Source organism: Kogia breviceps, chromosome 3 (genome assembly GCF_026419965.1).
Source record: "Kogia breviceps isolate mKogBre1 chromosome 3, mKogBre1 haplotype 1, whole genome shotgun sequence".
Classification (NCBI taxonomy): domain Eukaryota; kingdom Metazoa; phylum Chordata; class Mammalia; order Artiodactyla; family Physeteridae; genus Kogia; species Kogia breviceps.
In genome coordinates, this window is record NC_081312.1 from 13,822,470 (window position 1) to 13,844,888 (window position 22,419).

At 40.1% G+C, this 22,419-nt stretch overlaps 1 protein-coding gene across 2 annotated transcripts in view; it reads left to right on the plus strand.

Moving 5' to 3' along the window:
- The first annotated feature begins 4,336 nt into the window (after nt 1–4,336).
- NRDE2 (NRDE-2, necessary for RNA interference, domain containing) overlaps nt 4,337–22,419 on the plus strand; it is a 46,471-nt gene continuing 28,388 nt past the window's right edge. The window contains exons 1-3 of one of the 2 annotated variants that reach the window (XM_059059275.2): nt 4,337–4,434; nt 19,092–19,200; nt 20,216–20,449. In XM_059059275.2, coding sequence (XP_058915258.1) covers nt 4,371–4,434; nt 19,092–19,200; nt 20,216–20,449 — 407 coding nt within the window. In that variant the 5' untranslated portion in view covers nt 4,337–4,370. The remainder of the gene's footprint in view (nt 4,435–19,091; nt 19,201–20,215; nt 20,450–22,419) is intronic. The other variant, XR_010839434.1, reaches the window with a different exon arrangement.

Genomic DNA, 22,419 nt, shown 5'->3' on the forward strand with positions numbered 1-22,419 from the left:
TTTCATGTTGCTATGCATATCAGTAGTTTGTTCCTTTTCACTGCTGTGTTTTTTAAAAAATAAGCTTTTAAATTTCCAGTTTAAAAATTTTGTATTATGAAACATTTCAATATACTTAACAAAAAAGGCCAAAATAGTGTATGAACCCCCATGTTCATATTACCCAACTTTAATAATTATCAACTCAGGGCCAATGTTGTTTCAACCATACCTTCACCAATTAATTCCCTCCCATATTTGAAGCAAATCCTAGGCATATACCATTTTACTTGTAAATAGTTCAGCATGTATTTCTAAAAGATATGGACTATTTAAAAAAATATATAACCATAACACATTTATCATGTCTATAAAGTTTGAACGATAATCCCTTAATTTTATCGAATATCCAGCCAGTGTTCACATTTTCAGCTGTTTTGTAAATGTCATCATTTTATGTATACAGTATGTTTGAATCAGAATCCAAATAAGATCTGTGCATTACTGTTGGTCAATATGCCTCTCAAGTCTCTTTTAATACATGTCTCCATTTGGCTCCTTGCTTTATTTTTTTCCCTTGCACTTTATTTGTTGAAGAAAGCAGGGGGCTTCCCTGGTGGTGTTTATGATGTTCCTTTGTCCTTTCATTTCCTGAAAACTGGTTGTTGGATATAAAGGAATACATATTTTAATTGAAGAATAATGTTCTTAAATGTTCAAGTTCAGATTACATATTTCATTTGTTATTTTAGCAATAAGTTTTAGGGATCTTGAATAATGTTTGCTTCAGTTTATAAAGGTAGCTAATGAAACACTTCCCAATGTAATACAGGCCTCTTTGGGATTGGCAAATGATGGCCTGTGGGCTCACCACTTGTTTTTGTAAATAAAGTTTTATTAGAACACAGCCATGTCCATTCATTTAACATTTATTATCTCTGGCTGCTTTCCCAATACGGTGGAAAAATTGAGTAGTTGTGGCACAGACCCTCTGGTCCACAAAACCTAAAATATTTACTATCTGGCCCTTTAAGAAAAAGTTTGCTGACCTTGGCTTAGCATTTATGCATCTTATATAAATTTATAAATGTAATACATTTTATTTCCTCTTTGGGTAATTCAGTTACCTGACAATGCATCAATCTTCTTCAAGTATTAATTTTTACAAAGGTAATCAGTTATACCTAAAAGTATGGTGAACTTTAAATTATTCGATGGTCTGAAACTTTGCCTAAACTTCATAATATTTCGACTCAAAATCAGGAGTCTAAAGCAGTTACTCGATTACACACTTCTAAATTGTGCTTATAAGGGGTCTCTTAAGCCAAATTCTCTTCCCCATCTGTAGTACAGAAAAATATCTAATATGCCCAGATTCCTTCTTATGACAAAAACGTTACTATTATGGCCCTGAGTCTCCTACCCCTTCCACATTAGTTGCTCTTCTGGAATGGAAGGATTCGAAGCAGTGGGGAAGGCGGCAGCCATGGGGGTCTGCTAAGGGAGGCAGAAGCTGCCCCGATTAACTGAGGGAACTTAGAGCCAGAGATTTTGGTAGAACCTGAAAGTTGCAGACTTTTGCTGCTCATATCGTCATACTAAGTCTCTTTTTGTAAGCACTGTGTAGAGGCCTTCAAAACTTGAAGGGTGCTCGTTTTGGACGCACACAACCTAATTCTCACACAGGTCTGCAGCTTTCACAAGAGTCCATCCATCCTTTGATTTGATTTGCATCTCCCACTCTTAATCTGTTTCCTAACTAAAGATCTTTGAACTCCCTGGGACTCCACCTCCCCCCCAGATATATTTTCATTTATTTATTTTCATCTGCAAATACTTCACTATATATCTCTGATATATAAGAACTTTAAAAAAGTAACCTCAGTGGCATTAGTACATTAGTACATCTAACAGAATTAATAAGAATTACCTGATGTCATCTAATATTCTGTCGACTTCTAATTTCTCCGTCTTAAAAAAAGAATTTTTACAATCCTTCCACCAGAATCATAATGAGGCCGTATATTGCATTTGGTTGATATATCTCTAAGATCTTTTAATCTATTTCAATCTCCCTCCCCCTTAAAGATGTTGATTCGTTGAAGAAACTGGGTTGTTTTCTATAATTTCCTACACTCTGAATTTGGCTGATTGCTTCTAGGTGGTATGAGCTCTTTAAATTGTTCTTTTACCCATATATTTCTGGTAGCAGTCTTCATTAGATTCAGATTCAATTTTTTTAAAGTCAAGAATACTTCATAAGTGGGTAAATATATTTTCTAACCAGCAAAGACCTTTGAACTTGAGAGGACCTTGAATTCTTTTGTATTTCTAAAATATTTAAAATGATAAATTGATTGAAGTTTGGATATTTCACAAGGCTTTGAGTCAGACTTGAAGTCACAACTCACATAATAGCTAACTTGTATTAAGTGCTTTCCACGAGCCAGGCACAAGCCTAAGCATTTTACCTCTATGCTAATTTAACCTTCAAAACATTTTGCAGAAGAAACTGTCCACGCAAAAAAATTAATCAATTATCAATCTAAGAAAGAAATGGAAAGTTTTGTTTGAGACAAACTGAGGATTATAATACAGGAGACAATCTCCCAGACAGCTCTGAGAACTGATCTGAAGAGATAAAGTAGGAGGCCAGAATGTATGTGATTTTGGTGAAGGGTTACAAGCAAACTCTCATCTTGATAGAAGGTTACTGCTATTTGGGAGGAAAAATATCTTAGTTAATGGTTTTAGTGCTTTTCTAAGTATTGGAAGGTTCCAGAAACTGGGTTCATAAAATTGTCACCTGAAAATATCTAACTATCTGAGGGCCAGTTCTATCAGTTCTCCCAGAGCACAAAGTGCCTCATCCTGATGCTTGCCCTGAATTCCTTTCAGGGATTCCTTTCAGTGGCTGCAGTGGCTAGTACTTGATTCTTGTAGAACTGGATGGTGGGTGACATTCTTTATTTTACAATCCCCTCCCTTTTGGTCTTAATTTTGACCAAGGTTTGGGAGGCATTTCGTGACCACTTTGTCCCAATGTGCCAGGAATGCTCATTCCCAGGTCAAGCAAACATTTTATTGCTAGGCCCCTCAAGGTACTGTTACTGGACTAGGCCCCTTTAACAGTAACCAAAAGCCTCTGGACTGCCTGTCTTACCAGTCTTCTATGGTCCAGGAAATGGTTCCCTCTTGTTGCTTTTTCCCGTATCTAGAGTTACACTATTACAATCATTGATCTTACAGAACTATGTATTTGATCAATCACTTCAAGGCATCTATTCATCATTAATTTTATCTGAGACTCAGTCACACATTTGGTAATGCATGAAACAATTATCTTATAGAATAGACAGAAAACAAGTTAATATAGCTAGTAACATTAATTCATAAATATGTATTTAAGCCAAGAACTTCCATAAGGTGTGGCCCAGTATTCTCCCCAGGTTGTCTGACCAGTCTGTTCTGCACCAATCACTATCTTTAAGGGAAGTGACATATTGGCATTGTACATAAAGTTCACCAAAGGTGCCTACACATACAGTGTGAGTGGTGGGTAATAGGTGACCCCTTACAGGATTGAGAAAGGAATGTTATCTCCTGAGGAATTACCCAGCTGGCACCAGAAAAAGAAAAATTGATCTTTTTTTTTTTTTTTTTCGGTATGCGGGCCTCACACTGTTGTGGCCTCTCCCGTTGCAGAGCGCAGGCTCCGGAAGCACAGGCTCAGTGGCCATGGCTCACGGGCCCAGCTGCTCTGTGGCATGTGAGATCTTCCCAGACCGGGGCACGAACCCGTGTCCCCTGAATTGGCAGGCTAATTCTCAACCACTGCGCCACCAGGGAAGCCCAGAAAAGTTGATCTTTATGGTTTAGCAGGTATTTCTGCCATTGGGGAGGTCTGGTTAATGCATAATGCAGATGCACAATGCACACTAGACGGGAGGGAGGAGGTACAAATGGGCAGAGAAAAATTTTGTTTAAATTTTTATCTTGCCTTAAAATACAAATCTTTATTTCATCAAAACTGAAGCTTAGGGAGTTTGATTTGACTCAGTTAGGAAGCCATGGTGTGAACTCAGGGGTGAAATCAGAATCCCAACTTCCTTGAACTTTGTGCTCTAACAGTTGCACCTCCAGTCTCAGCATTTTCCGGTTCTCACAAAAGTCTGATGGTACTAATTACTGGGAGGTGCTCCCTTCCGCCCTTCCCCCACCACGCCCCGTCCCCTTTAATTCCGCCCCGCCCCCGCGGTTGGGGTCCAGGCCAAAGGACCGACGGGAAAACTACACTTCCCAGAGTGCACAGCGACCGCAAGGGCCTTACTACCGGCCTCGGCTTCCCGCCGCCATTTTTGTGGAGTGAAAAGGCGGTGCGGCCTGTGATCATGGCGCTGTTCCCCGCCTTTGCGGGTGTTAGTGAGGAGCCCGAGAGCGGGGGCCCCAGGAAAGGTAAGCACACAAAAGGGATGAAGAAGGTACTTGGCCGGCTTAGGGCGGAGTTTCTCGGGCCCAGGTCTCGCCCTTGCCTTGGATTTGTTTATTCATTTGTATCCCAGAGTTCTCCGCGGTGCTGCAAAGCCTTGTGGGAGGAGCAGCGGCACCCGTCCGGGTTTCTGGGCTAGAGTTGTAGAGTCCAGAAGGAGAAATACCAGGAGGGGCTTCGGAGCTGGGACTTCCCTGTAATCATATTGTTGAGCCCCGTTTTCTCCGCCCAGCCTCAGTTACTTCACCTGTAAAATGGAAACAGTGGTACTCCACATTTCGGGGAGACTCCTAATGCAAATGCTGGGTGTTGTGATAACAGCTTTTTTTCCCCTTCTCTGTTCTCCTTATTTCTGAATTGTTTATTGGGCCCATATCTTTTGGCAGACCAAGAGGTAGAGAATTAGGATCCAAAGGCTAATCAAACACAGTTTCTCTGCAGATGGGCACAGCTGCTGGGAATAAGAACTAACATTTATTTATTGAGGGTCGACTGTAGGTCAGGTAATGGCATTACATATTTTATTTAAGCCTTAAGCGTTCCCAGAGCTGCATTGTTAAAAACTGTGGCATATAGTGAATTGTAATTTAATCCTAAATCATGCCCTTATGTGGCAGAGTCCAGCTGTCTGACACCTTTATCGTATCCTGTCGTAATTCCTACATTTCTTTTTTTGGTATACTTCTCATAATTGTGAGTAATTTCTTATATAATTAGTGTAATTTTGGTCATCCTTTACTCGACTGTAACATCCGTGTAGTCAGAAACAGTGTTTGTTCATTGCAGCATCGTTAATCCGTAGCACAGGCCCAAAGTATAGTAGGTGTTCGATAAATATTAGCTGAATGTACAGGCCAATAGTAGGTACTTAACAAGAAAGTAACAGTACATACAAGGTGGGATGTTATAGATGACACAGGTGAACCAGAGGAATAATGACTTCTGTGGGGAAGTTCAAAGAAAGCATTATATAGGAGCTAACTTTGGAGACAGGTCTTCAAGAGGGTAGGATTTGGACAAAGAGATAGTGGAAGAGCATTCCAGGGCCTTCAAAGGCACGCAGGGAGGAAAACATGAGACCTCTGCAAAAAACTGCAAATAGTTCAATTTGTCTGGAAATGTAGAGGTGTAAGGAGGCACCTTGGGAAATATGGTTGGAACTGATGATGAGGGATGGTACTGACTTGAATAACAGGCCAAGGGTTAATCCTTTTATTTTGGGAGAGTGAAGTGGCATGTTTACAGGGGAGTGTTGCTCTTGTAATTTATCTTAACCAGTATTTATTGGACATCTTCTGGGTACCCAGCATCAGGGTAATGATTATAAAAGAACTTTTTATTCTTTTAAAATTTATTTTTGTTTTGTTTTTTAATTTTTATTTTATATTGCAGTGTAGTTGATTTAAAATGTGTTAATTCCAGGTGTACAACAAGATGATTTAGTTATACATATATCTATTCTTTTTCAGATTCTTTTCCCATATAGGTTATTACAGAGTATTGAGTAGAGTTCCCTGTGCTATACAGTAGGTCCTTGTTGATTATCCATTTTACATATAGTAATGTATATATGTTAATCCCAACCTCTTAATTTATTCCTCACCCCACACCTTTCCCCTTTGGTAACCATAAGTTTGTTTTCTAAGTCTGTGAGTCTGTTTCTGCCTTGTAAATAAGTTCATCTGTATCATTTTTTAGATTCCACATATAAGTGATAGCATATGGTGTTTGTCTTTCTCTTTCTCTGACTTCACTTACTACAGTAATCTGTAGATCCATCCATGTTGTTGCAAATGGCATTATTTCACTCTTTTTTATGACTGAGTAATATTCCATTGTATATATGCACTACATCTTCTTTATCCATTCATCTGTTGATGGACATTTAGGTTGCTTCCATGTCTTGGTTATTGTAAATAGTGCTGCAGTGAACACTGGGGTGCATGTATCTTTTCGAAATATGGTTTTCTCAGGGTATATGCCCAGTAGTGGATTTGCTGGGTCATATGTTAGTTCTATTTTTAGTTTTTTAAGGAACCTCCTTACTGTTCTCCATAGTGGCTGTATCAATTTACATTCCCACCAGCAGTGTAGGAGGGTTCCCTTTTCCCCACACCCTCTCCAGCACTTATTGTTTATAGACTTTTTGATGATGACCATTCTGACCTGTGTGAGTTGATACCTCATTGTTGTTTTGATTTGCAATTCTCTAATAATTAGCGATGCTGAGCATCTTTTCATGTGCTTTTTGGTCATCTGTATGTCTTCTTCGGCGAAATGTCTATTTAGATTTTGTGCCCATTTTTTCTTTTTTTTTGATTGGGTTGTTTACTTTTTGATATTGAGCTGTATCAATACGAGCTATATGTATGAGCTGTTTGTATATTTTGGGAGATGAATCCCTTGTCGGTCACATTGTTTGCAAATGTTTTCTCCCGTCCTGTGGGTTGTCTTTTCGTTTTGTTTATGGTTCCCTTTGCTGTGCAAAAGCTTTTAAGTTTAGTGAGGTTCCATTCATTTATTTTTGTTTTTATTTTCATTACTCTAAGAGGTGGATCCAAAAAGATATTGCTGCAGTGTATATCAGAGAGTGTTCTGCCTATGTTTTCCTCTAAGAGTTTTACAGCATCCGGTCTTACATTTTAGGTCTTTAATCCAGTTTGGGTTTATTTTTGTGTATGGTGTTAGAGAATGTTAAGAGCTTTTTATAAAGTACTGTATTTTAAAAAATTTAAACACAACATTATTAGCCATAATGAAATTAACTATAATTCTTTAATATCATCTAATTGTCAGTTGATGTTCAAATTTCCAGAGTTGTTTCAAAAATGGCCTTTTACAGTTGGTTTCTTCAAGTCAGTATCCAAAGAAATCCAACACTGCATTTTTTTTTTTTTTTTTTTTTTTTTTTTGCGGTACGCGGGCCTCTCACTGTTGTGGCCTCTCCCGTTGCGGAGCACAGGCTCCTGACGCGCAGGCTCAGCAGCCATGGCTCACGGGCCCAGCCGCTCCGCGGCATGTGGGATCTTCCCGGACCGGGGCACGAACCCGTGTCCCCTGCATCGGCAGGTGGACTCTCAACCACTCCGCCACAGTGTTGGGAAGCCCCAACACTGCATTTTGAATATGTCTCTTAGATCTTTTAAAAATATATAAAACAGTTTCTCCCTCCCTTCTATTTTCCCTTGTGATTTGTTGAGGAAACTGCATCATTTGTCCTATAGACATTTCCCACCAAATCCTTATGGTGTCATTTAACATGCTTCTCTACCCTAGCATTTCCTGTAAACTGGTAGTAAGATGTAGAGAGTTAATTAGATTCAGGTACAGTTTTTTTGGTTGAAAATACCTCATTGGGTGTGCCCTACAGTTGCTGTTGAGCCACATCAGGAGGATGAGCTGTCCAGTTTTCTCTCTTTTAGTAGTAAGATTGATCAGTGGATTCCTGGATGGCCTGATTCATCCATTATGGAGCTGCCCATCAGTCTTTCAGCTAATGATTTTTGCAGCCATTTATGATTATTGCTTAGATCCACCATTTCATTGGGGTTACCAAATGGTTATTTTCCGTTTTTAGCATTCCTCCTATATTTATTAGTATCAGTTATGCTATAAAGAACTTTTTCTCCACACTGTTGGGATACCCCGAAATACAGTTCAGGCAGGGAAGACAGGATGAATACTTGACGTGTTCCTTTTGTCAGTTTACAGAATAACGAGCTTGGGTCTTGGCCACTTTTAGAGGTGACAAGTGAGGTGTTTCTCCCCCCACCCCCTTTACTTATGAACTCATGAATTTTTAACATATTTATATTTCAGTCCATTGCAAATACTATTTTCTAATGCTCAAATTGTCCCATTTCTGGCTAATGGGGCCTTGGTCAAGTTGGGCCTGTGTCTTTTTGGCATAAACCGGTTGTGTCTTTAATCACTTCCTTGCTTTCTGCCCTAAAAGCTGCTCAGAGTTCATCGCTTACATGTTTTATTATGGCCTGGAATTGACCACTTCTCAAAGGAACCCTGGTTTCTTTTAGTGGAAAATGGTATGGGTATGTTAAAACCACACATTGGATGTTGGGAGTACTCATGGCACTGGGTTGTCATTACTTCTAAACATTTTCAGTGGCCAGAACCAGAAAGAGAAAAATACATCATGACTTCATACTGATATTTCTAATCCAAGTTTAAGATTATGAGATTTTTAATTGATTTCTTTGATTTACTATTTATATTTATTTCCTTTTATGCTGAAAATATTAGTTCTTAGTGTCATTAGTCCAATTATGTATAGGTCCAAAATAACAATAGTAATATGACTAATACTAAATAGTTCACTATTTCTTTATGGTTCTATTTGTCCTTAGGCTGTACCCCACAACCCACGTGCTTTCAAATTACTGTGTTTTAAATTCACTTGAAATAATTCTCTGTGTGGTTTCATTACCAATTTGATATACAATTAGGTATATTTGTTTTTAATTTTGGGGGATTGTGTTTTTCTTCTTTTTGATTTGGTCCCATTTTATAATGTTGTGAAACATTTACATGGTTCTAAAGTTGAAAATACATATAACCCAGTTATTTTTGGAGAAAAAAACTTCCATCTCAATTCTCCAACTTTCCCCTACAGTTTAGATTTTTTTTTTTTTTTTTTTTTTTTTTTTTTTTTTTTTTTTTTTTTTTGTGGTACGCGGGCCTCTCACTGTTGTGGCCTCTCCCGTTGCGGAGCACAGGCTCCGGACGCGCAGGCTCAGCGGCCATGGCTCACGGGCCCAGCCGCTCTGCAGCATGTGGGATCTTCCCGGACCGGGGCACGAACCTGTGTCCCCTGCATCGGCAGGCGGACTCTCAACCACTGCGCCACCAGGGAAGCCCTACAGTTTAGAATTTTTAGTAGTCAATGATATCCTTCTGTTTTTTTTTTTCCTCCCTAATATGAGCAACTACATTTCCATTCTGTTTCTTTTTTTATTTTAATTTTTTGTTTTTTTATTAAAGTATAGCTAACTTACAATGTTTCAGATATGCAGCAGATTGATTCAGTTAACATACATATATATATATATACTTTTTCAGATTCTTTTCCATTATAGGTTGTTACAAGATACTGAATATAGTTTACTGTGCTATACAATAGGTCCTCATCATTTCTCTATTTTATATATAGTAGTGTGTATCTTTTAATTCCAAGTCCCAAATTTATCTCTTCTCCCCCCTCCACTTCTGTTTCTTAAATGCATATTATTCTGCATTTTACCTAAAATCCCAGACATCACTCTACAGTGGAGTATAGATGTCTTCCTCACTTCTTTTGACTGGTACACAGAGCTGCATCGTGTGGATGTCACATACTTTATTCTGTCGGTCCCTATTAAGGACATTTTGACTGTTTCTGGTCTTTTGCTGTTAAAAATAGAAGCACTGTACTTTTGGCCTTACACTATAAAATGTGATAAAAATGTTAAGATGGTGTTAGTACTGGTGTGTGCAGAGTTTCAATTAAAAACGAAAACAGAAACAAAAAACTGCTGGACAGGGAAGATGAGCAATGCTAAAGTGAGTGAGAGAGGCTCTGTTCTCCACCCTCTCGGTACTGTTAAGAGTTAGGCCAGGGCTTCCCTAGTGGCGCAGTGGTTGAGAGTCCGCCTGCCAATGCAGGGAACACGGGTTCGTGCCCCGGTCCGGGAGGATCCCACATGCCGCAGAGCGGCTGGGCCCGTGAGCCATGGCCGCTGAGCCTGCGCGTCCGGAGCCTGTGCTCCGCAGCGGGAGAGGCCACAACAGTGAGAGGCCTGCGTACCGCAAAAAAAAAAAGAGAGAGGCCAGGACTTAAGCGGACATCACACTAAGTAAGTGTTTTGGGGAGGCTAAATTCCGTAACATTCATTCTGTCAACAAACAGGTATCCAGTGCCTCCCTTGTGTTAGGGGCAGCAGAAAGACCCCAGTGTGTGATCCTTCCAGTTCTCGAGCTTTTCTTTCTACACCATCAGATTTATTAGGCTTGTCTACTCTAAAACATTGTTGCTTGGGGGTTGAATATTCAGACAGAGTTGGGCTGGAAGATAATGAGGCATATGAGGCAGGTGTATTATTTATATTTGGGGAAGAAACTACACACATTGTCTTTTAACCTGAAACCTGCTCTTCTTCCTGTGTCCACATGTCAGAAAATGGCACCACCATTCTCCCAGGCCAAAACTTAGACACATACCTCAACTTCCTGTTTCCCCCATTCAGTTCTTCATCCAGTCCTTCCAGATAACTCTTAAATTCATTAGTTTCCCTCTATGCTCACTGCCACTGCCTAATTTTCACCACGGTCATCCCCTGGATTATTACAACGGCCTCCTAAATCGTCACTCCCTGAACCACTCTCCACACTGTAGCCAGAATTTTAAAACTACTTATTTAAAAACAACTATGTGTCTCTGATATAATTCATACCAGTGTTTTCTTAGGTCAGTCTCCCAAGACAATAGAAATAAAACAAAACTAAACAAATGGGACCTAATCAAACTTACAAGCTTTTGCACAGCAAAGGAAACCATAAACAAAACAAAAAGACAACCCACAGAATGGGAGAAAATCTTTGCAAATGATGCGAACAACAAGGGCTTAATTTCCAAAATACACCAACAACTCGTACAACTCAACAACAAAAAACCAAACAACCCAATTGAAAACTGGGCAGAAGACCTAAATAGACATTTCTCCAAAGAAGACATACAGATGGCCGGTAGACGTATGGAAAGATGCTCAACATTGCTCATCATTAGAGAAATGCAAATCAAAACTACAGTGAGGTACCACTTCACACGGGTCAGAATGGCCATCATTAAAAAGTGTGCAAATCACAAATGTTGGAGAGGGTGTGGAGAAAAGGGAACCCTCTTATACTGTTGGTGGGAATGTAAGTTGGTGTAGCCACTGTGGAAAACAGTATGGAGGTTCCTCAGAAAACTACAAATAGAACTATCATATGACCCAGCATTGTCACTCCTGGGCATATACCTGGACAAAACTATAATTCAAAAAGATACATGCACCCCTGTGTTCATCACAGCACTATTCACAGTAGCCATGACATGGAAACAACCTAAATGTCCATCAACAGCTGACTGGATAAAGAAGATGTGGCACATATATACAGTGGAATATTACTCAGCCATAAAAAAGAATGAAATAATGCCATTTGCAACAACATGGATGTACCTAGAGATTATTGTACTAAATGAAGTAAGTCAGAAAGAGAAAGACAAATACCATATGCTATCACTTATATGTGGAATCTAAAATATGGCACAGATGAACCGACCTACAAAACAGAAAGACAGTCATAGAGAACAGACTGTGGTTGCCGGTGGGGGTGGGGGAGGGATGGATTGGGAGTTTGGGGTTAGTAGATACAAACTATTGTATATAAAATGGATAAACGACAAGGTCCTGTGTAGCCCAGGGAACTATATTCAATATCCTGGGAAAAACCATAATGAAAAAGAATATAGAAAAGAATGTATGCGTATAACTGAGTCACTTTGCTGTACAGCAGAGATGGGCACAACATTGTAAATCAACTATACTTCAATAAAAAAATAAATTAAAAAAACCACTACGTGCCATTCACTGGTCTAGATGCTTTACAAATACGTATTAAGTCACTGAATCCTCATTGTAAATCAACTATATACTTCAATAAAAAAATAAATTTTAAAAAACCACTATGTGCATTCACTGGTTTAAATGCTTTACAAATACATATTAAGTCACTGAATCCTCATAACAACCCTATGAAGTCGGTATTATTGTCAGCATTTTTAGGGAGGAGGAAACGGGCACAGAACCAGGATTTGAGCTCAGGCAATCTAGCTTCAGAACGTGTGTGCTTAAACACTACTCTTTGCTGCTGATCTTTTGAACCCTAGGCCTGATTTTGTCACCCTTGCTCAAAACTCAAGCATTTCCCCATTGCTCTTAGGGTAAAACACAAACTCTAATATGGTGTTTTCAGGCCCCGGAACCTCTCCGGCTTCATTTTGCTGCTTCGCCCCCTCACTCCAGGTGGTCCAGCCATAGCAGCTTCCTCCTGTTGCCCAGAGAGTCATGGTTTCCACTCTGAGGCCTTTGTATAAGCCATTTCCCCTGCTAGGATGCTCCCTAGAAGCATATTTGCCTACTTTTTTTCTCATCCTTTAGGTCTTATTGAGCTGTTCTCCCAGGCAACTTTCTGTGATCCATACCTAGTTTGGACTAGGGAACTCCACTGTGTGCTCTCATTATACCCTGTAACTTTTCTTTATCTTGGCGTTGTCTAATTGCATGTAAATGACAGCGTGTCCGCTCCCTGAGGGCTGTCCTGGGTTTGTCCGTGCCTGGCTCTCAGTGGAAAAGTGCTGGATGAAAGGAGAAGACTTGGAGAGATTAGGTGTTTTGTTCCGAGTTGCACAACTAATAAACTTTAAAGCCAGTGTTTGAACGCGGGTCCTTCTGACACCGGAAATTGTATTATAAATCACACTGTGATATTGGAACGTTGGGGTTTGGTTGTTTAAACATTACCTTTGGGATCCCTGGGTCTCTTCTTCAAATTGTAGGTTAACTCTGTGGAGAGGCTGACTTTGCTTAGGTTTTCTGTACTCACCGTCTTACATGCAGTTCTTAGTCATGTTTGCCAGTGCAGTTTGTACGCATGCTTGTGTTCTCAGATTCCATCAAAACAAAGAGCTTGGCTCATTCTTTTTAAAGGAATAACCCTCTTCCCTAATGTATATGCTGTAGAGCCCTAGAAATGTCTTTTGAATTATCACTGAAGGGGTGGTGCTTGCCTCTGAGTTCATGTAAACTGTTAATCAGTGCTATTTTATACAGGTTTCCCCCACTATCTGAAGGTAGAGCAGCGTTCTGATAAAACCTGTCCTAAGCTGAAATGGTGTGCAGTGAAGAAACAGTTACTTCAGGACACATCTTGCTAACGGATGCACAAAGTAAATCAGGATAAAGCACAGATACTCACAGACGTAGTTCAAAGCTATGGCGGCTTGATGCTGAGCCCCTTCCTGGGGGAAGGAGCTTGGTGAGGCCACCGTTCCCGCTTGGGGTGCTCACTGCCTCTCTGAAGGCTGGCTGCAAAACAAACACTGAAGGCTACTTTTGCTTTTTTTTTTTTTTTTTTTGGTAAAAGCGAAAATCTTCTTTGGATTTTGGCTAGTGAAAATAGGTACTATTTGAAGGTCTTTCATAAAAGGAAAGTGCCATAAAGTGAACTTTGGGAAAGCAGGGGAAAGCCTAATACAATGGGGGATGGGTGTAGAACAAGGATATTTTATCCACTTGTGGTTCAAAATTTGTTTTTATTTTTTAAACTTTTTAATTTTTAAAAAAATTTATTTTCTTTTTATTTATTTATTTTTGGCTGTGTTGGGTCTTCGTTGCTGTGCGCGGGCTTTCTCTAGTTGCGGTGAGCGGGGGCTACTCTTCGTTGCGGTGCATGGGCTTCTCGTTGTGGTGGCTTTTCTTGTTGCGGAGCATGGGCTCTAGGTGCGCGGGCTTCAGTAGTTGTGGCAAGCGGGCTCAGTAGTTGTGGCTCGTGAGCTCTAGAGCGCAGACGCAGTAGCTGTGGCGCACAGACTTTGTTGCTCCGCGGCATGTGGGATCTTCCCAGACCAGGGATCGAACCCTTGTTCCATGCATTGGCAGGTGGATTCTTAACCACTCTGCCACCAGGGAAGTCCCCCAAATTTGTTTTTAAAATTTATATCTATTCATGACAATTCCTTCTTCCCTCCATTTATAGTGGAATTGAATTAAAGCATATTCACTAGTGATGGAGAAATAGAATTATATAATAAACTTATATAATCGCAGAAAGCATTTCAGCTTGAAGTATTCAGTGATGATACATTATATTTTTTTCTGTAAAATTACACATGATGTGGTTTTTATAGATACCTGCCTGGTTTTGTTAGGCAGTAGTTCTAAAGTGGTTTTTCTGCCTGGTACTTCCAGTCTTCTTCCTTTCTTAGATGTGTGTATGTGTATAGCAGGGTGCTAATTTCCAGGTAAGTTTCAGCCTGTGATTTACTTACTAACCTGCCGGGACAAAAGGTTTGTCATGTAGTCATCTTCTCTATCTTAAACCCTAGGCATGTGGTATCCTGCTAGTCTTCTCTGTAACGTGTTACATCCTGCTTGGTATTAGCACAGTTATCTAAATACATAATTGGTATTTGTAAATTATTTGAAGATGTAAGTAAATATAGAAAAGGACTTTGCAATCTGATTAATAAAGCATCTTTTGATCTCAGGTAACTTTCCAGGATTCTGTGTAATTAAAATTTAAGAATGCAAACATATCACATGAACAGTTAATGTTATGATTAAGTATAAGCACCACGTGAGCAGGGACTTGTTCACCACTGTGCCTCCAAAGCCTGGAACTGTTCCTGGACGCATAGTAGTTAATTCCATTCTTTAGTGATTAAATCTGAATTTACAATGAAGACTGGAAGAATTATAAAATAGTACTTTATACCTAGATAATGGCATGCTTTTAACAATCAAATTTTTTCAGTTCTGTAAGTTGGGTGCTGGGGGTACAGGGATGCAGAGATATGATTCAGATCCTCATTCACTTTACTTATTCAACAAATATTTCTTGACTCCAGTTACTTTGTACCAAGGCACTGTGCTAGGAGTTGGGAATACAGGAGTGAGTAGTCATGGCTCCTGCCCTCATGTTTCTTTTGGTTTGGGAAGAAGGGAGTGGGAATGGAGGCAGGCTGGAAACGTGGATGCACGAGTTGTAAACAAGTTGCTGTATTCGTTTGGCTGGAAGAATATTTTTGTCGTTTTCTTTTTTCTGTTGTCACTCTCGGTAGTGTCATATGAATCATTACTCATCTGGTCCCTGTAAGGATTTAAGTTGTTGGCCTTTGGCTTAGAATACGATGGGAAGACTTGACATGCAGATAATGAGATTACAATGTGAAGACTGCTGTCGTAGCCCCCTGTACCGACTGCAGGGAGACTTAGGAAAAGCAACTCCTTAGTTGAGGCGGTGAAGAGTTAGCAGCATGGCATGGTTAGAGGGGGCTGGATGGAGGATCCCAGATCCAGGTTCAGATGTGTGTGTGACTTAACTTCTTTGAGCCTCCGACTATTGACCTGTAAATGAGGGAAGGGTATCCAGGCTGTGCTCCAGTGAGCCTTGTGGACCTGCTGCCTCCCTGTGAGCCCCCAACAAGGCCATCCTGCTTTCTCTGTTCTGCATTTTGAACTTCTCTGAAAGATTGTGCTTGAACAGTGAGTTCCTTGGCTAAGAAAGTTTGAAAGTCCCTGGACGAGGTGATCTCCCCAATTTTTCTAGGCCTAACACCCAATATTACTTTACTATTCCACACATGGTCACTGCTAATATGAGCCTCCCTCCTCCTGCCCCTTCAAAACGCAGCAGCAACTTCTTATCAGGTAAAAATACCTTTTGTCCCTATAAAAGGTCATTTGATTGAGATGAAGGTCACTCAGAGGGTCAGTGATTTGAGTTCAAAACCCAAGAGTTTTAGTTCTTTATAAACTACTTTTTTTTCTCCCCACAGTAGTCCCATATGGCAAAGCCTTCAAAGCATCCTTTAAAAGCTTTTTTTGTACCTTCTGAAGGACTTTGGAGAACTACACACTTTTGTTTTGTTTTTTTCCGGTACGCGGGCCTCTCACTGTTGTGGCCTCTCCCGTTGCGGAGCACAGGCTCTGGACGTGCAGGCTCAGCGGCCATGGCTCACGGGCCCAGCCGCTCTGCGGCATGTGGGACCCTCCCGGACCAGGGCACGAACCCGTGTCCCCTGCATCGACTGGCGGACTCTCAACCACTGCGCCACCAGGGAAGCCCACACTTCGTTGTTTTAACGTATCTATTTCTTTACATTTCCTCCAAGCTGTCCTCACTATCCAGATGTTTATGTAAAAATATAATGGACTTCTTTGAGAGCATCTCTCCTTGCATATTGTTTGTTCCATTTCTTCACACTTTTCCTTTGCTCATGATAGAATTCAATTATTGTGAAAATAATTGTGGTCTCAGTGAGCAACAGGAACTATTTTCACTTACCTCTTGCCAGGAGTTAGGCCCAAGGGCAGGGAACCCCACTGAAGGAAAAAGACAGTAGAAGAAAGACTGCATGAACAATTCTTTTTTTTTTTTTTTTTTTTTTTTTTTTTTTTTTTTTTTTTTTTGCGGTATGTGGGCCTCTCACTGCTGTGGCCTCTCCCGTTGCGGAGCACAGGCTCCGGACGCACAGGCCTAGCGGCCATGGCTCACGGGCCCAGCCGCTCCGCGGCATGTGGGATCCTCCCGGACCAGGGCACGAACCCGTGTCCCCTGCATCGGCAGGTGGACTCTCAACCACTGCGCCACCAGGGAAGCCCAAACAATTCTTTTAACTCTTAATTATGACCTTAAAAATTACTTGATCCCTTTGAGCCTTCGTTTCCTCTTCTGTGCAGTGAAGATTGTAGTACCTCCTATGGAGGGTTGTTGTGAGGATTAAAAGATGTAAATTAAGTGCTTAACCTGTTGCTTGGCACACAGTAGAGCCTTTCATAAGCTAGATTCCCTCTCTTCTTTACCTTTGTCCTGTGCTTTTCAATGTACCTTTTCTCTTTAGGAACTTTCCTTCCTTCCTCCATCCCCTCTTTTCCACAAATATTTATTAAACTCCTACTGATGTATGCCAGGCATTGCTCTCAGTGCTAGGGATACAGCAGTGAATAAAATAAGGTACTGTATCATGGAGCATACATTCCGATATCCCCTCTTCACTAAGATGCAATTACCACCAGGGACTAGAATACAGAATATATAAAGAACTCTTACAACTCAATAATAAAAGGAAAACCCAGTTAAAGAATGGGGAAAAGATTTGAATAACTATTTCTATACAAATATGAAGGGCCAACAAACAAACACCTGAAAAGATTCTCAACATCGTTAGTCACCTGGGAAATGGAAATCAGAACAACAGTGAGAAAACAGCATACCCAGTAGGATGACTGTAATCTAAAAGACAGAGAGTAACAAGCTGGCAGTGATGTGGAGAAATTGGAATCCTCATACCTGTTAATGGGAGTATAAAATGGTGCAGCCAGTTAGGAAAACAATCTGACAGTTCCTCAAAATGCTGAACATGAGTTACCGTATGACCTGGCAATTCTGCTCCTAGATATCTGCCCAAGATAACTGAAAACGTATGTCCATATCAAAACTTGTACCTGAATGTTCATAGCAACATTATTTATAATAGCCAAAAAGTGGAAGCAACCCAAGTGTCCCTCAACTGTTAAAGGATAAAATGTGGTATAGCCATAAAATGGAATTATTATTCAGCAATAAAAACGAATGGAGTACTGATACATGATACAGCATGGATGAACCTTGAAAACATTATGCCAAGCGAAAGAAGCCAGTTACAAAAGACCATATATTGTATGATCTTGTTTATATTAAATGTCCAAAATAGGCAGATCTATGGAGAGAGAAAGTAGATTCATGGTTGCCTAGGGCTGGTTGTGGGAGTCGGAGGGCAGGAGGTGGGTGATGGGGAGTTGCTGCTAATAGGTGTGGGGTTTCTTTTAGGGATGATGAAAATGTTCTAAAATTATCTTACAGTGACAGTTGCACAATTCTAAATATACTAGAAACCATTGACTTGTCCACTTTAAATGGGTGAATCTTGTACATAATCTATATCCCAGTACAACTGTCAAAAAATGTAATTAACCCTTCTCTCTTCTAACTTCAACCATTTTGTGGGTCCTTTCTCCTGAGCATGTGATTATGCTTTGGCCACCCATCCTAAAACACAGCAGGACAGAATACACACCCCTCCGTGGGCCCCCTTGCTGCCAGCATTCTTTTCACAGCCAGGACTCCTAAAAGTTAGAAAATAAGTAATTTAGAAATAGTTTGTTATGGAAGAATTAGAAATTAATGGATAAGCAGAAAGAAGAACAATTTTGGACATTTAGCCTCACCGCCCAGAAATAATCATTATTAACATCTTATATAATTTTAGCATTAATTTAAAAAGTTGACACCTTCTGTTTTTATTTTCACAGAGTACTGTTATAAGGAGAAGCTTAAGTTACTATACTAAGATAGAATAATATTGGAATTTTTTTTTAAAGAAAAATAATCTGAATCTTCTGGAATAATGTTAAGCCTGGTGGATTTCTATGCATGATTTGATTTTTTTTTAACTTTTCGGAATTGTCTAAATCAAATTTGGGGTCATTAAAACCTAATGCTTTGGGAGCGTTCATGCTCATTAGAGTGTGGGTGGAATACATAAAGCCTTGTTGTATTTTAGGCCATGCTGATTACATGGCTTTTGCTTAAGCTACAGCCTGATATCACAAGAGGATTTCAGTTTTAAATATTTTAGAGTGTGTTAAAGCCCCATGCCCTATGAAATAACAATTTCATGGATTCCCTTCAGCTTCTGTGGACTGTTCAAAATGTCTGGCTGACGTTGGCTGTGAATTAAGATGTCAGCTGGTAAGATGGATTTCCTGCTTTAGAAATCCTATTGAGCTAATTTCATTGATCTTTTCTCCTTTTTGCCCATGTGCAGAATTAGACTGGCTGAGCAACCCAAGCTTTTGTGTTGAAACCATAACATCTCTAAGCCAACAAACTGAAGAGGCCACAGCCTTTGTTTCCGAAGAGTCGCTACTGACCAGGTAGTTTTTTTGATAGGTGGATTTTTAGTCTTTGTCAGTGTGCCATCTATAGCTTAGTTTGAATGATGTTCCGTAGAAAACCCTGTGATAAGAGTTAAGTAAAACTCCTCCTTTTACCTAATGTAATGAGGTGATCTTTGACTATTTTCCCTTATCTCACTCTTACAGATTATCCTTTTTTTCCCCTTTCCATTGGAGTGGCAAGTACATGACACAGTTACTGCCAGTAATTAGGCCACAAGGGAAATGGCATCATTGTGATTCTTAAGTAACTTTATTAACCTCATTAGTAACCTTTAGAATATTGTAATTCAGATATTTCTTTAGTTGCATAAAGGTAGAAGTTGCATGCAAAAATAGAAGGAGCTTTTGTAATAACATAGGATAAAACCTCATGAAAACTTTGGGGAAAGCAAAACGGCACACATCTGTACCCAGCTTTGAAAGAATTTTGTTATAGATCACTGGATTGAGAAATGAGCTCTCTCACAAGTATAGACCAAATGGTCTCATTAATATGATGTACTCTAAAAGTGTAGGAAGCTTTTAGAAATTGAGAATAGTTGATGCATGAGAGGGAGTAATGAGGAAGATCTCTTACAACTTTAAAAAACAAGGACCAGAGTTAAACCTTTTTAGTTTTTGGCAGTAAGGATATGCTGGCATAATATGTAAGATGGAAAATAAACCTTTTATAGCATTAAAAAATACTGTATTTGATAAAATAACTGGTAGATTAATTTTTAAAATATAGCTATGACAATATAGGTTTACAAGCTTAGAAATCTTAGAAAGATTAGAATTTCTTCGGCTGATGTTATTTTAGGTCCAACTCTTAAATCTTTAAGGTGAGTTGCAATCCAGGAAGGTACTGTATAATGTATGGGCACATAGTAAGTCTGTGTGGGCATTTATAGAATTCCCTTTTGCATATTTGTTTATTCGCATACTTACTTACATATTATTTCCCTAATTCTCTTTTGAAAATAATTCTAATGTTGATTTTCCCAAACAGGAGTCCTCTGAATTCAGAGCCTTCAGATGAAAGTGACACTAACAAAAAGCCCAAACAAACAAGCAGAAAAAAGAAGAAAGAGAAAAAGAAGAAAAGGAAACATCAGCACCACAAGAAAACAAAGAGGAAACGTGGGCAGTCAAGTAGCAGTGGATCTGAGTCATATACTGATTCTGAAAAGGACAGATCTTCCAGAAACATCAGAGGCAGTAAAAAGGAATCAGAGAAACCGAAGTAGGTTTTCTGTTCTCAAATACCTATGATTTTTCAAATCTTGAATTTTTCTCCCTTGATCGTTGCCACAAGTTAGACATCTGAATGACTATTTAGCCACTCAATCAAAATGGAGTCAATAAATACCTCAGTAAAGTGGGAAAAAAACAAAAAGAGCTCTATCATTAGGTCAACATAAGAAAAGAAAACTTTCATTAAAAAAAAAAATAGGGCCATGATTTTATTTGAGAAATATTATTCAGACACAGTAATGATTGTGTCAAAATCTGATTCAGACAAAAAGTCTACAGGATTTCTGAAAGACGGCAGATGTGCCTTACAGTGGGCATATGAGCCAGTTCACTAGTTAGCTTTACACGCTTTTGTAAAGAGTAAGAAAAATGTTGTCTTTCTCTTTCTTGATGTGTCTTCCTTTCAGTCATTCACATCAGAACCCCTGTGTGCATAACACACACACACACACAGAGGTTACGGTTAATATAGCACTTAAAAATAATCATTGCTTTTGTCCTTATTTCACATTTGTTTAGAACCACTGTGTTAAAGGTATAGAATGGCCCATGACCACAGTAGTTCCTTTCCTTGGGGGCCTTTTTCTCCCCGCGTTTCGCTCTGCTGTCTACGCTGAGCATAGCGTTCCAGGTGTTCTACAGGTGGACCCCAGAGCAGGTGCTTTTCCTCTCTGCTTAATCTAACTTCCTCTTACATAGGGAGGCACTTTTCCCATGCGTGAGACAGGTGGTCATGTGGTGAAACTACTTGAATTATTATTCCTCATTTAACTTTTTTATTTTCTTTGTTCGTGTGGTCCAGAGAGAAAATTTAAGTCCTGTCCAAGGCATACTTGAAAAAATTTAGTGCTGTTAAGACTTTTGCGACTCTTCAGGGATTATTTGCTCTTGTGGTGTGCTTAGAAGTCCCGTTGATGTCAGTGAGGGCTCTGGTCGGAGTGAGTCTGGAATCCGGCCCGTAGTCTCCAGAGGGGCAGACGCCGTAGTCTTCCGGGACCCTTCTGTCAGTAGATCAGTGTTGGAGAATGCCGCAGTCCTCCGTGGCTCAAGAGGACCCAGATTTATTTAGCCTTCTCTGTGTCTCAGATGCTATCCCTGTAACCCTAGAGGAGGAGGGAATAAAGGAGTCTAGCAACAAGGTTTCGAACTTGGCTGAATTTCTGTGGGCGGGAACCACCCCCACCTTGCTTGCCTTTGAGTCCCCCCCCGCCGTTGGCACCGGGTCTGATGCGGAGTAAACGCTCAAGGACGTTTCTGTTACATGAATGAATGGATGAATATACCATTGATACTGTTGCTTTTTTAGTTATGTCTTCAAAGCTTCAGCCTGTGCTTAACCACATCAGAGGTGATCTTTACAGCCTCTTGCTACTTTTATGATCCAAACAGCATTTTTAAGTCTGTTGATATTTTGTAGAATATCCCCATTAAGATCCGAGTGGATTGTTTTTGTCTTTGTCTTTTACTTTCTCACTACTCACTTCTGCAGTCTGTTCCTGGGACGGTGACCTGGAAGAATCGTTTGTTTCTGTACAGACCGGGAGTAAGATATTACTGAGCTGTGCGAGTCTTTCCTTGATGTCAGGAAAGCGGCCTGGAGGGAGGGGTGGGTTGCATACCATATGGGACTCTATTTCAGGGTGATCGAGGGACAGCTTTCCCAGAGGTCACAGCTTATAACTGACCTTTGTCTCCTAGGATGAGCTCTTCTTCACCTTCAGGGGGAGGTGCATCCTTCCTTGTACACAGCCTAGACCACAGCCTGCTTCCTGACCGCAGTACCCAGTAGGGGAGGAATGAGGGCTTGTTGCTCCGCAGGGGTGGTCTGCAGCCTGGCCTTTCCTGCCCCCTCTCCACACTGGCTTTCCATTTCTTTCTGGAATGCATCAATATCTTTCTCTCCCTTTGCTTCCCCTTTCAGTTTTTGTCATCAGAAAACCCTCCACAGTTGTTCTGCAG